This window comes from Pelophylax lessonae, assembly GCF_965119305.1.
Source record: "Pelophylax lessonae genome assembly, chromosome: 4".
In the NCBI taxonomy this organism is placed as follows: domain Eukaryota; kingdom Metazoa; phylum Chordata; class Amphibia; order Anura; family Ranidae; genus Pelophylax; species Pelophylax lessonae.
In genome coordinates, this window is record NC_138771.1 from 307,178,013 (window position 1) to 307,196,225 (window position 18,213).

An 18,213-nucleotide genomic window follows, 5' to 3' on the forward strand; every position below is an offset into this window, starting at 1 on the left:
GCTCAAACTGAATGTAAGGGCTTGTTGGCACTATCTACACAAGAAAATAACCTGCTGCTGTTTTCTGGCTTTAGGGGGGAAGGGGCACTACCTTGTGTTTTACAAAGCAGGATACAGTTTTCTATGCATTGTAGCTCAGTGGAAATAGACAGCTCAAGTCCATTGTGGAAAAAATGCATACAGTATGCATTCAATAAGCAGGGCTGGCTTTGAAGTGCAAGATTCACGCTAACTGCTTAGCCATATAGACAGTAAGCGAGTACTGTAGATGGTACATAAGGTTTCCCACTTTGCCATAACCCTTTTCCACCCCTCCAAAGCTGAAGGGCTGATATTACTATAACAGGGGGCAGAAGACTTGCCATCCCTTTATTTGTGAATATCTGCCAGCACGCCTGGTTGGTTCTGGGAGGAAGGACACACTGGGGGTAATTTATCAAAACTGGAGAGTGCAAAAAAACTGGTGCAGCTCTGGATAGAAACCAGCTTCCATTTTTTTCTCATAGCTTAAAGAAGAACTATTGGAAATTTTTTTTTTCATTTTACATAGAGTCAGGGAGGGTTATAGCCCACATCTGATTTATTTTCGCCACCGGTGTCCCATTGCAGAGATTTCCCTTCACCTCCTGTCCCATAGCCAAACAGGAAGTTAGAGGAAATCCCTGCAAATTAAGAGAATTCCTTGGGGACCCCCAGGTCACCAGAACTAGTGTCCCTTTTTGAAGATATCCCCACTATTACCTTTCTGGGGACAACCTAAAATGTGTGATTTTCTTTTACTTTCACTTCAATAATAATGGTAAATAGGACAAAAAGAGAGGATGAATCTCCTGAACAGAAGCACAGACAGCAATAATAACTGCCTGGTGTTCTAATCCCTCTCCACTCTATCCAAAACTAACAAAAAAGGTTTTGCCTTTAGTTATACTTTAACCACTTGCTGACTGCCCCACGCAAATTTACTGCGGCAGTAATGTGATTAGACACAGCGGGAGTCAGATGGCGGGAGGAGCGGCGGCGATTGCCGTCGGCCTCCCACGATCTTCACAGAAACTGACAGAAGACCCGCTTGCTTATGTAAACAAAGCAGGCGAGTCTTCTGTCACACAGGCAGGCAGAGATCAGTAGTTTCAGCAAAGCTAAAACCGTAATCTCTCTGTGCATGTCACAGAACCCTTCCCCCCCACAGTCAGTAAGCACAATTGGGAAAACATTTAACCCATTGATCACCCCCAGTGTTAACCCCTTCCCTGCCAGTGTAATTTAAACAGTAACAGTGCATATTATTTAGCACTGATTATTGTATTAATGTCACTGGTCCCCAAAAAGTGTAAAAAATGTCAGCTAGGGGTCCAATCTGTTCTCGGCAATGTCGCAGTCCCGCTAAAAATCGCCGATCGCCACCATTACTAATAAAAACAAAAAAAATAAATAAAAAGTCCAAAAATCTATCCCGTAGTTTGTAAATGCTATAACTTTTGCACAAACCAATTAAAATATGCTTTTTGGGATTTTTTTACCTAAAATATGTAGCAGTATACAAATTGACCTAAACTGATAACAAAAATAGATTTTTTAAATTTTTTATTGTGTATGTTTTAAAGCAGAAAGTATAAAAATATGATGTTTTTTTGTTAAATTTTCGCTTTTTTTTGTTCATAGCGCAAAAACTAAAAACAGCAGAGGTGATTTAATACCAACAAAAGAAAGTTCTATTTGTGGGGAAATGGCCTGGTCATTAAGGGGGTAAAACCTTACGGAGCTGAAGTGGTTAATTGAGCAAGCTGAAGTTAGAAGCCGATTGGCTACCACCATGCGTAGCTGCACCAGATCTTGCAGCCTCCAGTTTTAGTAAATCAACCCCACTGTTTTTTAATCTTTATGATTTAAAACAATTCAATTTACCTCTCCTGGTGCAGAAACTGTGTATAGCACAAAGGAGAGCCCTGCTGGCAAATTGTTGATGGGTTACTGCAATTGCCAGGCCCACATTCATCCTATGTTAAAGCGGAGTTCCAGCCATTCACTCACCTGTCCAACGGTCCAGCGATGCGGCCGCCCGAAGCCTCGATCCTCTCCCTCGGCGCTGGCATCACTGCTGTGGGCACCCGGCTGTTACAGTTTGCGGCTTCACAGCCAGGTACCCACTGCGCATGCGCGAGTCGCGCTGCGCGCCGTGATTGGCCGGCAATCTTCTGGGACCTCTGACGTGTCCCAGGAGATTGCAGGGAGGGAGGGGGAGAGGAGAACTTGCGTTCAGGGAGCCGCGGCACTCCGAGCGGAAGTGGGAGCGGGTACCTGTCAAAACTAGGTACCCGCTCCCCCCCCCAAAAAAATGACATGCCAAATGTGGCATGTCAGGGGGTCAGGACTCCCTAAAGCAGAAGTTCCACTTTTGGGTGGAACTCCGCTTTAAAAAGGATTTATGTGACTGTGGAACACAGGAAAAAAAGCTTACCATTTTCACTCGGTCAATTACAACAACATTAATAAGGGTGAATTTCCCAGTGAATCCCTAAAAAACAGGCCCCTATGTACTGTGTGTATATATATATATATATATATATATATATATATATATATACACACACATACACACACACACACACACACACACACACACTATATTACCAAAAGTATTGGGACGCCTGCCTTTACACGCACATGAACTTTAATAGCATCCCAGCCTTAGTCCGTAGGATTCAATATTGAGTTGGCCCACCCGGTCCCTTTGCAGCTATAACAGCTTCAACTCTTCTGGGAAGGCTGTCCGCAAGGTTTAGTAGTGTGTCTATGGGAATGTATGATCATTCTTCCAGAAACGCATTTGTGAGGTCAGGCACTGATGTTGGACAAGAAGGCCTGGCTCGCAGTCTCCGCTGTAATTCATCCCAAAGGTGTTCTGTCGGTTTTTGGTGCAGGCCAGGCAAGTTCCGGCCACCCCAAACTTGCTCATCCATGTCTTTAACCACTTGCTGACTGCCGTCAGTATATTTACTGCGGCAGTCAGCCCCTCACAGGCAAAGCGACGTAGGTCTACGTCGCTAGCCTGTGAGGCTCTGGGGAGCGAGCGCGCGCCGCCGAATGCGCGCTCGCTCACGGACCCCCCCGCGCGCGTGTGCCCGGCGGACCCGATGTCCGTTACACCGGGAGAAAGGCAGGCGGCTAATGTAAACAAAGCCGCCTGTCATTCTCCCCTGTGTAAGAATGGTGATTATACGGTTCTACTATGTAGGACCGCTTACCACTTTTCTTACAGCTCAAGCCACAGCCAATCACAGTTAGAAACATGCCCCTAGGGACACACTTAACCCCTCACTCTCAAAAAAAGTTAACCCCTTCACTTCCAGTGTCATTTTTACAGTAACAGTGCTGTATGTATAGCACTGATTACTGTAGTAATGTCACTGGTAACCCCAAAAGTGTCAAAAATGTCAGTCAAGGGTCCGATCTGTCCGCCCCAATGTCGCAGTCCCGCAAAAAAAAAAAAAAAAAAAAGACAAAAATCCTTCCCTTAGTTAGTAAACGCAATAACCTTTGCGCAAACCAATCAAAATACGCTTTTTGCGATTTTTTTTACCAAAAATATGTAGCAGAAAACAAATTGGCCTAAAATGTTAAAAAAATTTTGATTTTTACATTTTTTTTGGGGAATTTCATATAAAAAAAATTTGAAAAATATTGTTATTTTTGCAAAATTTACGCTCTTTTTTTGTTTATAGCGCATGATCAAAAAAAATCGCACAGGTGATCAAATACCACCAAAAGAAAGCTCTGTTTGTGGGAAAAAAAGGACATCAAATTCGTTTAGGTACAGCGTCGCACGACCGCGCAATTGTCCGTTAAAGTCACACAGTGCCGAATCGCAAAATAGGCCCTGGTCAGGAAGGGGGTAAAATCTTCCGGGGCTTAAGTGGGTAAGAACATCCTTAGTAATATTTTGCACTATTATCTTGTCATTTATTTTGCAAAGATATATAGAGACTGAGTAAAATGTATTGCAACTTACATATTCTTTCACATTTTTTGTCTTCACAGCTTTGTATGATGAATATGCTGGATACAAAGTACCAAACAGCAGCCTAAGAAAAAAAGAAATAAAATGACTTTGATAAATAAAACACAACGTAATGATAATGGTAACAATCTCCACAAATATAATTCATAATACCTGAACACGTAATCACTAGGGTTGAGCGGACACCTAGATGTCCGTGTTCGACGGGTTCGGCCGAACTTTAAAAAAAAGTCCGGGTCCGTGTCCCGGACTTTTCCCGAACTTTTCCCGGACACCGAACCCCATTGAAGTCAATGGGGACCCGAACTTTAAGGCACTAAAATGGCTCTAAAACACCAAAGGAAAGGGCTAGAGTGCTGCAAATGGCAGCAAAACGTAATTAAGAGCATGGCAAGTGCTCTGCAAACAAATGTGGATAGGGAAATAACTTAAAACAACAAAAAAAAAACAGAAAAATAAAACAATGTTCTTCTTCATCTCTGAAGGACGAGGCCCATATGGAGTAGGAGGGAGGTTGAGGTGGTGGTGGATGTGGCGGTGACATAGGCGTGCGCACAGGGTGTGCTGGGTGTGCCTGGGCACACCCTAATCACCTAGGGCACATAGCATTGCCAGTGAGGAGATGGGAAAGATCTCCCTGGGACCTGCTCTGCTCTATTTCTCCTTGCCTACAGGTACATGGCCCCGATACATTACTCTCCCTGCTGGCAAACACATGCATGTGTATTTCAACTTTGGGGTGCACACCTTAATGCAATAGGCTGCGCACACCTATGGGCGGTGTAGGTGGAAGCGGCGGTGGAGGAGGACCAGGGCCGGATTAACAGCATCATGGGCTTGGTGCTGAGGATTTTGAAGGGCCTTAAGGGCCGTGCCTTGCCATGCACCCAGAGGAGGAAGGGTGCAGCCATGCATGCCTAATTCAACATGGGATGCTGTCTCTGAAGCCCATAAACACATCCATGCATCGCCAACTGTCCCTCCTTGTCCGGCCTTCACGCTGTGTGGGGAGGTTCTGAGGGTGCTGCCTGGGGAAGCGAGCATAGAAGCCAGACTTCTGTGTTTACAAGTGACAGAAGAGCGGTAACAGTGAATATGGCCAACCCGGGGCCTATATAAAAGGTAGGGGCCTGGAGCTGCAGCTCCAATAGCCCCTACATTAATCTGGCCCTGAGGAGGAGGACGAGGTAGCCAACACTGCTTCTTTTCAAAAATTTTAAATGAGGGTACACCCCAAAAGAGTGAGAAAGAGCAAAAATGGAACAATGGGTGGGTAAGGTCGGTATCCATTGCTATTCTGCATAAGGTACGGAAAAGTCCCGTGGGATCCATGCCTGGTTCATTTTAATGAACGTGAGCTTGTCCACATTGTCTCTGGACAGGCGGCTGCGCTTGTCTGTTATAACGCCCCCAGCCGTGCTAAATACCCGTTCAGATAATACACTGGCTGCAGGGCACGCCAGCACCTCCAAGGCGTAAAGGGCAAGCTCAGGCCATGTGCCCAATTTGGAGACCCAGAAGTTGAAGGGGGCAGACCCGTCATTCACTACATGTAGGCGTGTGCACACATACTGCTCCACCATGTTGGTAAAATGCTGCCTCCTGCTAAGACGTTCCATCTGAGCTGCTGGTGCTGCTGTTTGTTGTGGCGTGCTGACAAAGCTTTTCCACATTTCGGCCATGCTAACCCTGCCTTCTGAGGTGCTGGCGGTGCCCTGGTTGCGTTGGCGACCTCCTCCTCCTCCTCCTCTGCCTTGTGCTTCCACTGTGGCCCCGCTGTCAGATGGGAATGCCAGCAGCATGGCGTCTACCAGCGTGCGCTTGTACTCGCGCATCTTGCGATCGCGCTCCAGTGAGTGAATTAAGGACGGTACGTTGTCCTTGTAACGGGGATCCAGCAGCGTGGCCACCCAGTAATCAGCACAAGTTAGAATGTGGGCAACTCGGCGGTCGTTGTGGAGACACTGCAGCATGTAATCGCTCATGTGTGCCAGGCTGCCCAGAGGCAACGAAAGGCTGTCCTCTGTGGGAGGTGTATCGTCCGTGTCCTCTGTATCCCCCCAGCCACGCACCAGTGATGGCCATGAGCTGGCCTGGGTGCCACCCTGCTGTGAACATGGTTCCATCTCCTCCTCCAGCTCCTCCTCCTCCTCATCCTCCTCATCCTCCAGAACTGTGCCCCTGCTGGACAATTGCGTCCCTGGCGTTTGCGTGTGCAGGAACCCACCCTCGGAGCCCCTTGCGAATGACTGCCCTGAAAGCCTTGGAAATGTTACCTCTTCATCCTCCTCCTCCTCCTCATCCTGTGCCACATCCTCTTCCATCATCGCCCGAATTGTTTTTTCAAGGAGGCATAGAAGTGGGATAGTTAAGCTGAGAACGGCGTCATTGCCACTGGCCATGTTGGTGGAGTACTCAAAACAGCGCAACAAGGCACACAGGTCTCGCATGGAGGCCCAGTTATTGGTGGTGAAGTGGTGCTGTTCCGCAGAGCGACTCACGCGTGCGTGCTGCAGCTGAAACTCCACTATGGCCTGCTGCTGCTCGCACAGTCTTTCCAGCATGTGCAAGGTGGAGTTCCACCTTGTGGGCACGTCACATATGAGGCGGTGAGCGGGAAGGCCGAAGTTACGCTGCAGCGCTGCCAGGCGAGCAGCAGCAGGGTGAGAACGCCGAAAGTGCGCACAAACGGCCCGCACTTTCTGCAGCAGCTCTGACATATCGGGGTAGTTTTTAAGGAACCTCTGCACCACCAAATTCAGCACATGCGCCAGGCAAGGGATGTGCGTCAAACCGGCTAGGCCCAGAGCTGCTATGAGATTTCGCCCGTTATCGCACACCACCAGGCCGGGCTTGAGGCTCGCTGGCAGCAACCACTCATTTGTCTGCTGTTCCATGCTCCTCCACAACTCCTGCGCGGTGTGTGGTTTGTCCCCCAAACAGGCAAGTTGTAAAACTGCCTGCTGTCGTTTACCCCTGGCCGTGCTGAAGTTGGTGGTGAAGGTGTTACGCTGTCCGGATGAGGAGGCGGTAGAGGATGAGGAAGCGGAGTAGGAGGAGTTAGGAACAGGAGGCAAACTGAAGCGCCCTGCAATCCTCGGTGGTGGAAGGACATGCGCCAAATTGCTATCCGCCTCAGGCCCATCCGCCACTGCATTTACCCAGTGTGCCGTTAGGGAGATATAACGCCCCTGACCGTGCTTACTGGTCCACGTATCCGTAGTTAGGTGGACCTTGGCACAGATGGCGTTGCGCAGTGCACACCTGATATTTTCCCCCACTTGGTTGTGCAGGGAAGGGATGGCTTGCCTGGAAAAGTAGTGGCGGCTGGGCACGACGTACTGTGGGACAGCCACCGACATAAGGTTTTTAAAACTGTGCGTCTCCACCAGACGGAATGACAGCATTTCAAAGGCCAATAATTTTGAAATGCTGGCATTCAGGGCCAGGGATCGCGGGTGGGTAGGGGGGTACTTCCTCTTCCTCTCAAGTGTTTGGGAGATGGAAAGCTGAACGCTTCCACGGGACATTGTGGAGATGGTTGTTGGTGACCCAGGTGGTGGTGTTGCTGACAGATCGTCTGTTTGCGGGGTGGCAGGTGCCGGTATCACTACAGATGTGGCTGGAGCGGCCGAGACTGCAGCAGAAGAGGAAGCAGGATGAGCCAGAGACGTTTCTTGGTTTTGAAGGTGTGTACTCCACTGCAGCTCGTGCTTTGCACTTAGATGCCTGATCATGCAGGTTGTGCTCAGGTTGAGAAGGTTTATGCCTCGCTTCAAGCTCTGATTGCACAGGGTGCAAACCACTCGTGTCCTGTCATCAGCACATTTTCTAAAGAACTTCCACGCTAGAGAACTCCTTTGAGCTGACTTTGGTGCGCTCGTTCCCTTGCTGCGTTGGGCAGTAGCGGGCGTAGTGTCTAGGGCACGGCCGCTCCGCTTCTGCACCCTGCTCCCTCTTCTGCTGTGCTGGTGGCTCTGTGCGACCACCGCCTCTTCCTCCAAACTACTCAGGTCACCTGCATGACGTTCATTCCATGTGGGGTCGAGGACCTCATCGTCCTCCACATCATCTTCCACCCAGTCTTCACCCCTGCCCTCCTTGTCGGTCTCCACAATGCTGAACGCCGCAGCAGTTGGCACCTGCGTTTCGTCATCATCGGAGACGTGCTGCGATGATCCTTGCATGTACTCATCTTGAGAAATAAGTGGTTGGGCATCGCAGCACTCAATCTCTTCCACTTCTGGGGCAGGGCTAGGTGGATGGCCCTGGGAAACCCTGCTGACAGAGTCCTCAAAAAGAATAAGAGACTGCTGTATGGCTTGGGGCTCAGACTGCTGGCCTGATTTGCAAGGGGGTGAGGTGAAAGACGGTTGGACATTGGCTGCAGGTGCCAACTCTGACCTTTCTGCAGTAGACTGGGTGGGAGACAATGTGAAGGAACTGGAGGCACTGTCAGCAGCAAACCAATCTACTATCGCCTCAACTTGTTCTGGCCTCATCACTTCTAGGGGCGTTTGATGCCCTACCAAATACTGATGCAGGTTCTGTCGCCTACTCACACTTGAGGAAGGTGTTTCACTTGTGCGTGTAGCTGGCACAGATCGACCACGTCCTCTCCTTGCAACAGGAGCTCTACCAGCAGCACCACGACCCAGGCCACGGCCCTTATTTGACGGTCTCCTCATATTTCTGTAATTTAAGATCTTGCCCTAGAAAGGTTTTTATTGAATAGCGGAATAGGAAATATGATCCAAAAAAGTGTATGTATCTCGCACGTACAAAACCACACTAGGCCCCAATTACTATTGTTTCTACCCCTAAAAGGATGGATGAGGAGTAGGAGGAGTATGGAACAGACAGCACCCTCAAATCTTCAGAAGTATGAGATGAACCCCAAAAACTTGGAAAGGTGGATCTCACACGTACCGACACAGACTATCCCGCAATTCAATTGATCCTCAAAGGTTTTTATTGAATAGCGGAATAGGAAATATGATCAAAAAAAGTGTATGTATCTCGCACGTACACAACCACACTAGGCCCCAATTACTATTGTTTGTACCCCTAAAAGGATGGATGAGGAGTAGGAGGAGGAGTATGGAACAGGCAGCACCCTCAAATCTTCAGAAGTATGAGATGAACCCCAAAAACTTGGAAAGGTGGATCTCACACGTACCGACACAGACTATCCCGCAATTCAATTGATCCTCAAAGGTTTTTATTGAATAGCGGAATAGGAAATATGATCAAAAAAAGTGTATGTATCTCGCACGTACACAACCACACTAGGCCCCAATTACTATTGTTTGTACCCCTAAAAGGATGGTTGAGCAGTAGGAGCAGGAGTATGGAACAGGCAGCACCCTCAAATCTTCAGAAGTATGAGATGAACCCCAACAACTTGGAAAGGTGGATCTCTCTCACACGTACCAACACAGACTATCCCCCAATTTAACTGATCCCCAAAGGTTTTTGATTAAATAGCGGAATAGAAAATATGATCCAAAAAAAGTGTATGTATATCACACGTACACAACCACACTAGGCCCCAATTACTATTGTTTGTACCCCTAAAAGGCTAGATGAGGAGTAGGGGGGGTATGGAACAGGCAGCACCCTCAAACCTTCAGAAGTATGAGATGAACCCCAAAAACTTGGAAAGGTGGATCTCTCTCACACGTACCAACACAGACTATCCCCCAATTTAACTGATCCCCAAAGGTTTTTGATTAAATAGCGGAATAGAAAATATGATCCAAAAAAAGTGTATGTATATCACACGTACACAACCACACTAGGCCCCAATTACTATTGTTTGTACCCCTAAAAGGCTAGGAGTAGGGGGAGTATGGAACAGGCAGCACCCTCAAACCTTCAGAAGTATGAGATGAACCCCAACAACTTGGAAAGGTGGATCTCTCTCACACGTACCAACACAGACTATCCCCCAATTTAACTGATCCCCAAAGGTTTTTGATTAAATAGCGGAATAGAAAATATGATCCAAAAAAAGTGTATGTATATCACACGTACACAACCACACTAGGCCCCAATTACTATTGTTTGTACCCCTAAAAGGCTAGATGAGGAGTAGGGGGGGTATGGAACAGGCAGCACCCTCAAACCTTCAGAAGTATGAGATGAACCCCAAAAACTTGGAAAGGTGGATCTCTCTCACACGTACCAACACAGACTATCCCCCAATTTAACTGATCCCCAAAGGTTTTTGATTAAATAGCGGAATAGAAAATATGATCCAAAAAAAGTGTATGTATATCACACGTACACAACCACACTAGGCCCCAATTACTATTGTTTGTACCCCTAAAAGGCTAGGAGTAGGGGGAGTATGGAACAGGCAGCACCCTCAAACCTTCAGAAGTATGAGATGAACCCCAACAACTTGGAAAGGTGGATCTCTCTCACACGTACCAACACAGACTATCCCCCAATTTAACTGATCCCCAAAGGTTTTTGATTAAATAGCGGAATAGAAAATATGATCCAAAAAAAGTGTATGTATATCACACGTACACAACCACACTGGGCCCCAATTACTATTGTTTGTACCCCTAAAAGGCTAGATGAGGAGTAGGGGGAGTATGGAACAGGCAGCACCCTCAAACCTTCAGAAGTATGAGATGAACCCCAACAACTTGGAAAGGTGGATCTCTCTCACACGTACCAACACAGACTATCCCCCAATTTAACTGATCCCCAAAGGTTTTTGATTAAATAGCGGAATAGAAAATATGATCCAAAAAAAGTGTATGTATATCACACGTACACAACCACACTAGGCCCCAATTACTATTGTTTGTACCCCTAAAAGGCTAGATGAGGAGTAGGGGGGGTATGGAACAGGCAGCACCCTCAAACCTTCAGAAGTATGAGATGAACCCCAACAACTTGGAAAGGTGGATCTCTCTCACACGTACCAACACAGACTATCCCCCAATTTAACTGATCCCCAAAGGTTTTTGATTAAATAGCGGAATAGAAAATATGATCCAAAAAAAGTGTATGTATATCACACGTACACAACCACACTAGGCCCCAATTACTATTGTTTGTACCCCTAAAAGGCTAGGAGTAGGGGGAGTATGGAACAGGCAGCACCCTCAAACCTTCAGAAGTATGAGATGAACCCCAACAACTTGGAAAGGTGGATCTCTCTCACACGTACCAACACAGACTATCCCCCAATTTAACTGATCCCCAAAGGTTTTTGATTAAATAGCGGAATAGAAAATATGATCCAAAAAAAGTGTATGTATATCACACGTACACAACCACACTAGGCCCCAATTACTATTGTTTGTACCCCTAAAAGGCTAGATGAGGAGTAGGGGGAGTATGGAACAGGCAGCACCCTCAAACCTTCAGAAGTATGAGATGAACCCCAACAACTTGGAAAGGTGGATCTCTCTCACACGTACCAACACAGACTATCCCCCAATTTAACTGATCCCCAAAGGTTTTTGATTAAATAGCGGAATAGAAAATATGATCCAAAAAAAGTGTATGTATATCACACGTACACAACCACACTAGGCCCCAATTACTATTGTTTGTACCCCTAAAAGGCTAGATGAGGAGTAGGGGGGGTATGGAACAGGCAGCACCCTCAAACCTTCAGAAGTATGAGATGAACCCCAACAACTTGGAAAGGTGGATCTCTCTCACACGTACCAACACAGACTATCCCCCAATTTAACTGATCCCCAAAGGTTTTTGATTAAATAGCGGAATAGAAAATATGATCCAAAAAAAGTGTATGTATATCACACGTACACAACCACACTAGGCCCCAATTACTATTGTTTGTACCCCTAAAAGGCTAGATGAGGAGTAGGGGGGGTATGGAACAGGCAGCACCCTCAAATCTTCAGAAGTATGAGATGAACCCCAAAAACTTGGAAAGGTGGATCTCTCTCACACGTACCAACACAGACTATCCCCCAATTTAACTGATCCCCAAAGGTTTTTGATTAAATAGCGGAATAGAAAATATGATCCAAAAAAAGTGTATGTATATCACACGTACACAACCACACTAGGCCCCAATTACTATTGTTTGTACCCCTAAAAGGCTAGATGAGGAGTAGGGGGGGTATGGAACAGGCAGCACCCTCAAACCTTCAGAAGTATGAGATGAACCCCAACAACTTGGAAAGGTGGATCTCTCTCACACGTACCAACACAGACTATCCCCCAATTTAACTGATCCCCAAAGGTTTTTGATTAAATAGCGGAATAGAAAATATGATCCAAAAAAAGTGTATGTATATCACACGTACACAACCACACTAGGCCCCAATTACTATTGTTTGTACCCCTAAAAGGCTAGATGAGGAGTAGGGGGGGTATGGAACAGGCAGCACCCTCAAACCTTCAGAAGTATGAGATGAACCCCAACAACTTGGAAAGGTGGATCTCTCTCACACGTACCAACACAGACTATCCCCCAATTTAACTGATCCCCAAAGGTTTTTGATTAAATAGCGGAATAGAAAATATGATCCAAAAAAAGTGTATGTATATCACACGTACACAACCACACTGGGCCCCAATTACTATTGTTTGTACCCCTAAAAGGCTAGATGAGGAGTAGGGGGAGTATGGAACAGGCAGCACCCTCAAACCTTCAGAAGTATGAGATGAACCCCAACAACTTGGAAAGGTGGATCTCTCTCACACGTACCAACACAGACTATCCCCCAATTTAACTGATCCCCAAAGGTTTTTGATTAAATAGCGGAATAGAAAATATGATCCAAAAAAAGTGTATGTATATCACACGTACACAACCACACTGGGCCCCAATTACTATTGTTTGTACCCCTAAAAGGCTAGATGAGGAGTAGGGGGAGTATGGAACAGGCAGCACCCTCAAACCTTCAGAAGTATGAGATGAACCCCAACAACTTGGAAAGGTGGATCTCTCTCACACGTACCAACACAGACTATCCCCCAATTTAACTGATCCCCAAAGGTTTTTGATTAAATAGCGGAATAGAAAATATGATCCAAAAAAAGTGTATGTATATCACACGTACACAACCACACTAGGCCCCAATTACTATTGTTTGTACCCCTAAAAGGCTAGATGAGGAGTAGGGGGGGTATGGAACAGGCAGCACCCTCAAACCTTCAGAAGTATGAGATGAACCCCAACAACTTGGAAAGGTGGATCTCTCTCACACGTACCAACACAGACTATCCCCCAATTTAACTGATCCCCAATGGTTTTTGATTAAATAGCGGAATAGAAAATATGATCCAAAAAAAGTGTATGTATATCACACGTACACAACCACACTAGGCCCCAATTACTATTGTTTGTACCCCTAAAAGGCTAGGAGTAGGGGGAGTATGGAACAGGCAGCACCCTCAAACCTTCAGAAGTATGAGATGAACCCCAACAACTTGGAAAGGTGGATCTCTCTCACACGTACCAACACAGACTATCCCCCAATTTAACTGATCCCCAAAGGTTTTTGATTAAATAGCGGAATAGAAAATATGATCCAAAAAAAGTGTATGTATATCACACGTACACAACCACACTAGGCCCCAATTACTATTGTTTGTACCCCTAAAAGGCTAGATGAGGAGTAGGGGGGGTATGGAACAGGCAGCACCCTCAAACCTTCAGAAGTATGAGATGAACCCCAACAACTTGGAAAGGTGGATCTCTCTCACACGTACCAACACAGACTATCCCCCAATTTAACTGATCCCCAAAGGTTTTTGATTAAATAGCGGAATAGAAAATATGATCCAAAAAAAGTGTATGTATATCACACGTACACAACCACACTAGGCCCCAATTACTATTGTTTGTACCCCTAAAAGGCTAGATGAGGAGTAGGGGGGGTATGGAACAGGCAGCACCCTCAAACCTTCAGAAGTATGAGATGAACCCCAACAACTTGGAAAGGTGGATCTCTCTCACACGTACCAACACAGACTATCCCCCAATTTAACTGATCCCCAAAGGTTTTTGATTAAATAGCGGAATAGAAAATATGATCCAAAAAAAGTGTATGTATATCACACGTACACAACCACACTAGGCCCCAATTACTATTGTTTGTACCCCTAAAAGGCTAGATGAGGAGTAGGGGGGGTATGGAACAGGCAGCACCCTCAAACCTTCAGAAGTATGAGATGAACCCCAACAACTTGGAAAGGTGGATCTCTCTCACACGTACCAACACAGACTATCCCCCAATTTAACTGATCCCCAAAGGTTTTTGATTAAATAGCGGAATAGAAAATATGATCCAAAAAAAGTGTATGTATATCACACGTACACAACCACACTAGGCCCCAATTACTATTGTTTGTACCCCTAAAAGGCTAGATGAGGAGTAGGGGGGGTATGGAACAGGCAGCACCCTCAAACCTTCAGAAGTATGAGATGAACCCCAACAACTTGGAAAGGTGGATCTCTCTCACACGTACCAACACAGACTATCCCCCAATTTAACTGATCCCCAAAGGTTTTTCATTAAATAGCGGAATAGAAAATATGATCCAAAAAAAGTGTATGTATATCACACGTACACAACCACACTGGGCCCCAATTACTATTGTTTGTACCCCTAAAAGGCTAGATGAGGAGTAGGGGGAGTATGGAACAGGCAGCACCCTCAAACCTTCAGAAGTATGAGATGAACCCCAACAACTTGGAAAGGTGGATCTCTCTCACACGTACCAACACAGACTATCCCCCAATTTAACTGATCCCCAAAGGTTTTTGATTAAATAGCGGAATAGAAAATATGATCCAAAAAAAGTGTATGTATATCACACGTACACAACCACACTGGGCCCCAATTACTATTGTTTGTACCCCTAAAAGGCTAGATGAGGAGTAGGGGGAGTATGGAACAGGCAGCACCCTCAAACCTTCAGAAGTATGAGATGAACCCCAACAACTTGGAAAGGTGGATCTCTCTCACACGTACCAACACAGACTATCCCCCAATTTAACTGATCCCCAAAGGTTTTTGATTAAATAGCGGAATAGAAAATATGATCCAAAAAAAGTGTATGTATATCACACGTACACAACCACACTAGGCCCCAATTACTATTGTTTGTACCCCTAAAAGGCTAGATGAGGAGTAGGGGGGGTATGGAACAGGCAGCACCCTCAAACCTTCAGAAGTATGAGATGAACCCCAACAACTTGGAAAGGTGGATCTCTCTCACACGTACCAACACAGACTATCCCCCAATTTAACTGATCCCCAAAGGTTTTTGATTAAATAGCGGAATAGAAAATATGATCCAAAAAAAGTGTATGTATATCACACGTACACAACCACACTAGGCCCCAATTACTATTGTTTGTACCCCTAAAAGGCTAGGAGTAGGGGGAGTATGGAACAGGCAGCACCCTCAAACCTTCAGAAGTATGAGATGAACCCCAACAACTTGGAAAGGTGGATCTCTCTCACACGTACCAACACAGACTATCCCCCAATTTAACTGATCCCCAAAGGTTTTTGATTAAATAGCGGAATAGAAAATATGATCCAAAAAAAGTGTATGTATATCACACGTACACAACCACACTAGGCCCCAATTACTATTGTTTGTACCCCTAAAAGGCTAGATGAGGAGTAGGGGGAGTATGGAACAGGCAGCACCCTCAAATCTTCAGAAGTATGAGATTGTGTTCACTGTACCCCACAAAGATTGAGTTCACTGCACCCCACAATGATTGTGTTCACTGCACCCCACAAAGATTGTGTTCACTGCACCTCACAAAGATTGTGTTCACTGTACCCCCCAAAGATTGTGTTCACTGCACCCCACAAAGATTCTGTTCACTGTACCCCACAAAGATTGTGTTCACTGCACCCTAAAAGGATGTTGTTCACTGCACCCCACAAAGATTGTGTTCACTGCACCCTAAAAGGATGTTGTTCACTGCACCCCAAAAAGATTGTGTTCACTGTACCCCCCCAAAGATTGTGTTCACTGCACCCCACAAAGATTGTGTTCACTGCACCCCAAAAAGATTGTGTTCACTGTACCCCCCAAAGATTGTGTTCACTGCACCCCAAAAAGATTGTGTTCACTGTACCCCCCAAAGATTGTGTTCACTGCACCCCACAAAGATTCTGTTCACTGTACCCCACAAAGATTGTGTTCACTGCACCCCAAAAAGATTGTGTTCACTGTACCCCCCCAAAGATTGTGTTCACTGCACCCCACAAAGATTCTGTTCACTGCACCCCACAAAGGATTTTGTTCACTGCACCCCAAAAAGATTGTGTTCACTGCACCCCAAAAAGGATTTTGATCACTGCACCCCAAAAAGGATGTTGTTCACTGCACCCCAAAAATGATTTTGTTCACTCCACCCCAAAAAGATTGTGTTCACTGCACCCCACAAAGATTGTGTTCACTGCACCGCAAAAAGATTGTGTTCACTGTACCCCCCAAAGATTGTGTTCACTGCACCCCACAAAGATTCTGTTCACTGTACCCCACAAAGATTGTGTTCACTGCACCCCAAAAAGATTGTGTTCACTGCACCCCAAAAAGGATGTTGTTCACTGCACCCCAAAAAGGATGTTGTTCACTCCACCCCAAAAAGATTGTGTTCACTCCACCCCAAAAAGATTGTGTTCACTGCACCCCACAAAGATTGTGTTCACTGCACCCCACAAAGATTGTGTTCACTGCACCCCAAAAATGATTTTGTTCACTGCACCCCAAAAAGGATTTTGTTCACTGCACCCCAAAAAGGATGTTGTTCACTGCACCCCAAAAAGATTGTGTTCACTGCACCCCAAAAAGATTGTGTTCACTGCACCCCACAAAGGATTTTGTTCACTGCACCCCAAAAAGATTGTGTTCACTGCACCCCAAAAAGGATGTTGTTCACTGCACCCCAAAAAGGATGTTGTTCACTGCACCCCAAAAAGATTGTGTTCACTGCACCCCACAAAGGATTTTGTTCACTGCACCCCACAAAGATTGTGTTCACTGCACACCAAAAAGGATTGTGTTCACTGCACCCCAAAAAGATTTTGTTCACTGCACCCCAAAAAGATTGTGTTCACTGCAGCCCAAAAAGATTGTGTTCACTGCAGCCCAAAAAGATTGTGTTCACTGCAGCCCAAAAAGATTGTGTTCACTGCAGCCCAAAAAGATTGTGTTCACTGCAGCTCACACACAGAAAAATGGATGTGGATCACTGACACCTGCCTATCTCCAATCCCACACCACACAGCAATATCGATTGTAGTTTGTAGAACACAGTTTCCCTAAAATTCAGCAGACTCTGTCCCTAACAGGATTGAGAAGAGATCGTAGATCAGGATTGAGTGCAGATTCACCCCACCCCCCACACAGCAATATCGATTGTAGTTTGTAGAAGACACTGACCCTATAATTCAGCAGACTCTATCCCTAAAATGCCTACAACTCGCCCTGCCTAAACACTCCGACCTGTCCCTCAATTCTATCCGGACACAAATGGTTTTTTCCTGCCTATCTTTCCCTAATCAGCAGCCAGCACATTGATGTGTGCTCTGTCCCTTAGCTAAGCAGCAGAATGACGCTGCTGCGGCGGCTGCCTCGAACTTATAAAGACTTGGTCACATGCTTCAGACGGCCAATCACAGCTACTAAGACATTTGCAGGCATGGCTGGGATGGCTTAAGGCACACCAGTTAAACGATTGTTGATTGGCTGTTGAAAGCCCGCCATGAAAAGAGCGCCAAAGCATGCAAAACCCGGAAATAAAACGACCGAACACGGATTTTTACCCGAACATACAGTAAAGTGTCCGTGTCCGTGTTCGGGTAAAAAAAATCCAATTATTCGGTACGAACACGAATAATACAGTCCGTGTTCGCTCAACACTAGTAATCACCTTTCACTGCAAAAAAAAAAAAAATAATGCCTGGAAAAGTCAATGTTTACGAAGGGAAAATCCATCATACCTGCTGAACTAACAAGACTACATATGTTGTATGTACACTTATGCCCCATACACACGTGCAGATTATCTGCAGACTTTTGTCTGCAGACTTACCAAAACCATATAATATGAGGTCAAACCTAAACACTTTCAATTTGTATGCAATCCGGCAGGCCCTTGCACTACATAGAAAAGGTAAGTCTGCAGATAATCTGCACGTGTGTACGGGGCATTAGACTTA

The 18,213-nt window shown here is 45.9% G+C and overlaps 1 protein-coding gene across 1 annotated transcript in view; it reads right to left on the reverse strand.

The window, feature by feature from the left end:
• REEP2 (receptor accessory protein 2) overlaps positions 1-18,213 on the reverse strand; it is an 89,536-nt gene that overhangs the window by 46,794 nt on the left and 24,529 nt on the right. The window contains exon 2 of the mRNA XM_082252771.1: positions 4,010-4,082. Within this exon, the coding sequence (XP_082108897.1) occupies positions 4,010-4,082 (73 nt within the window). The remainder of the gene's footprint in view (positions 1-4,009; positions 4,083-18,213) is intronic.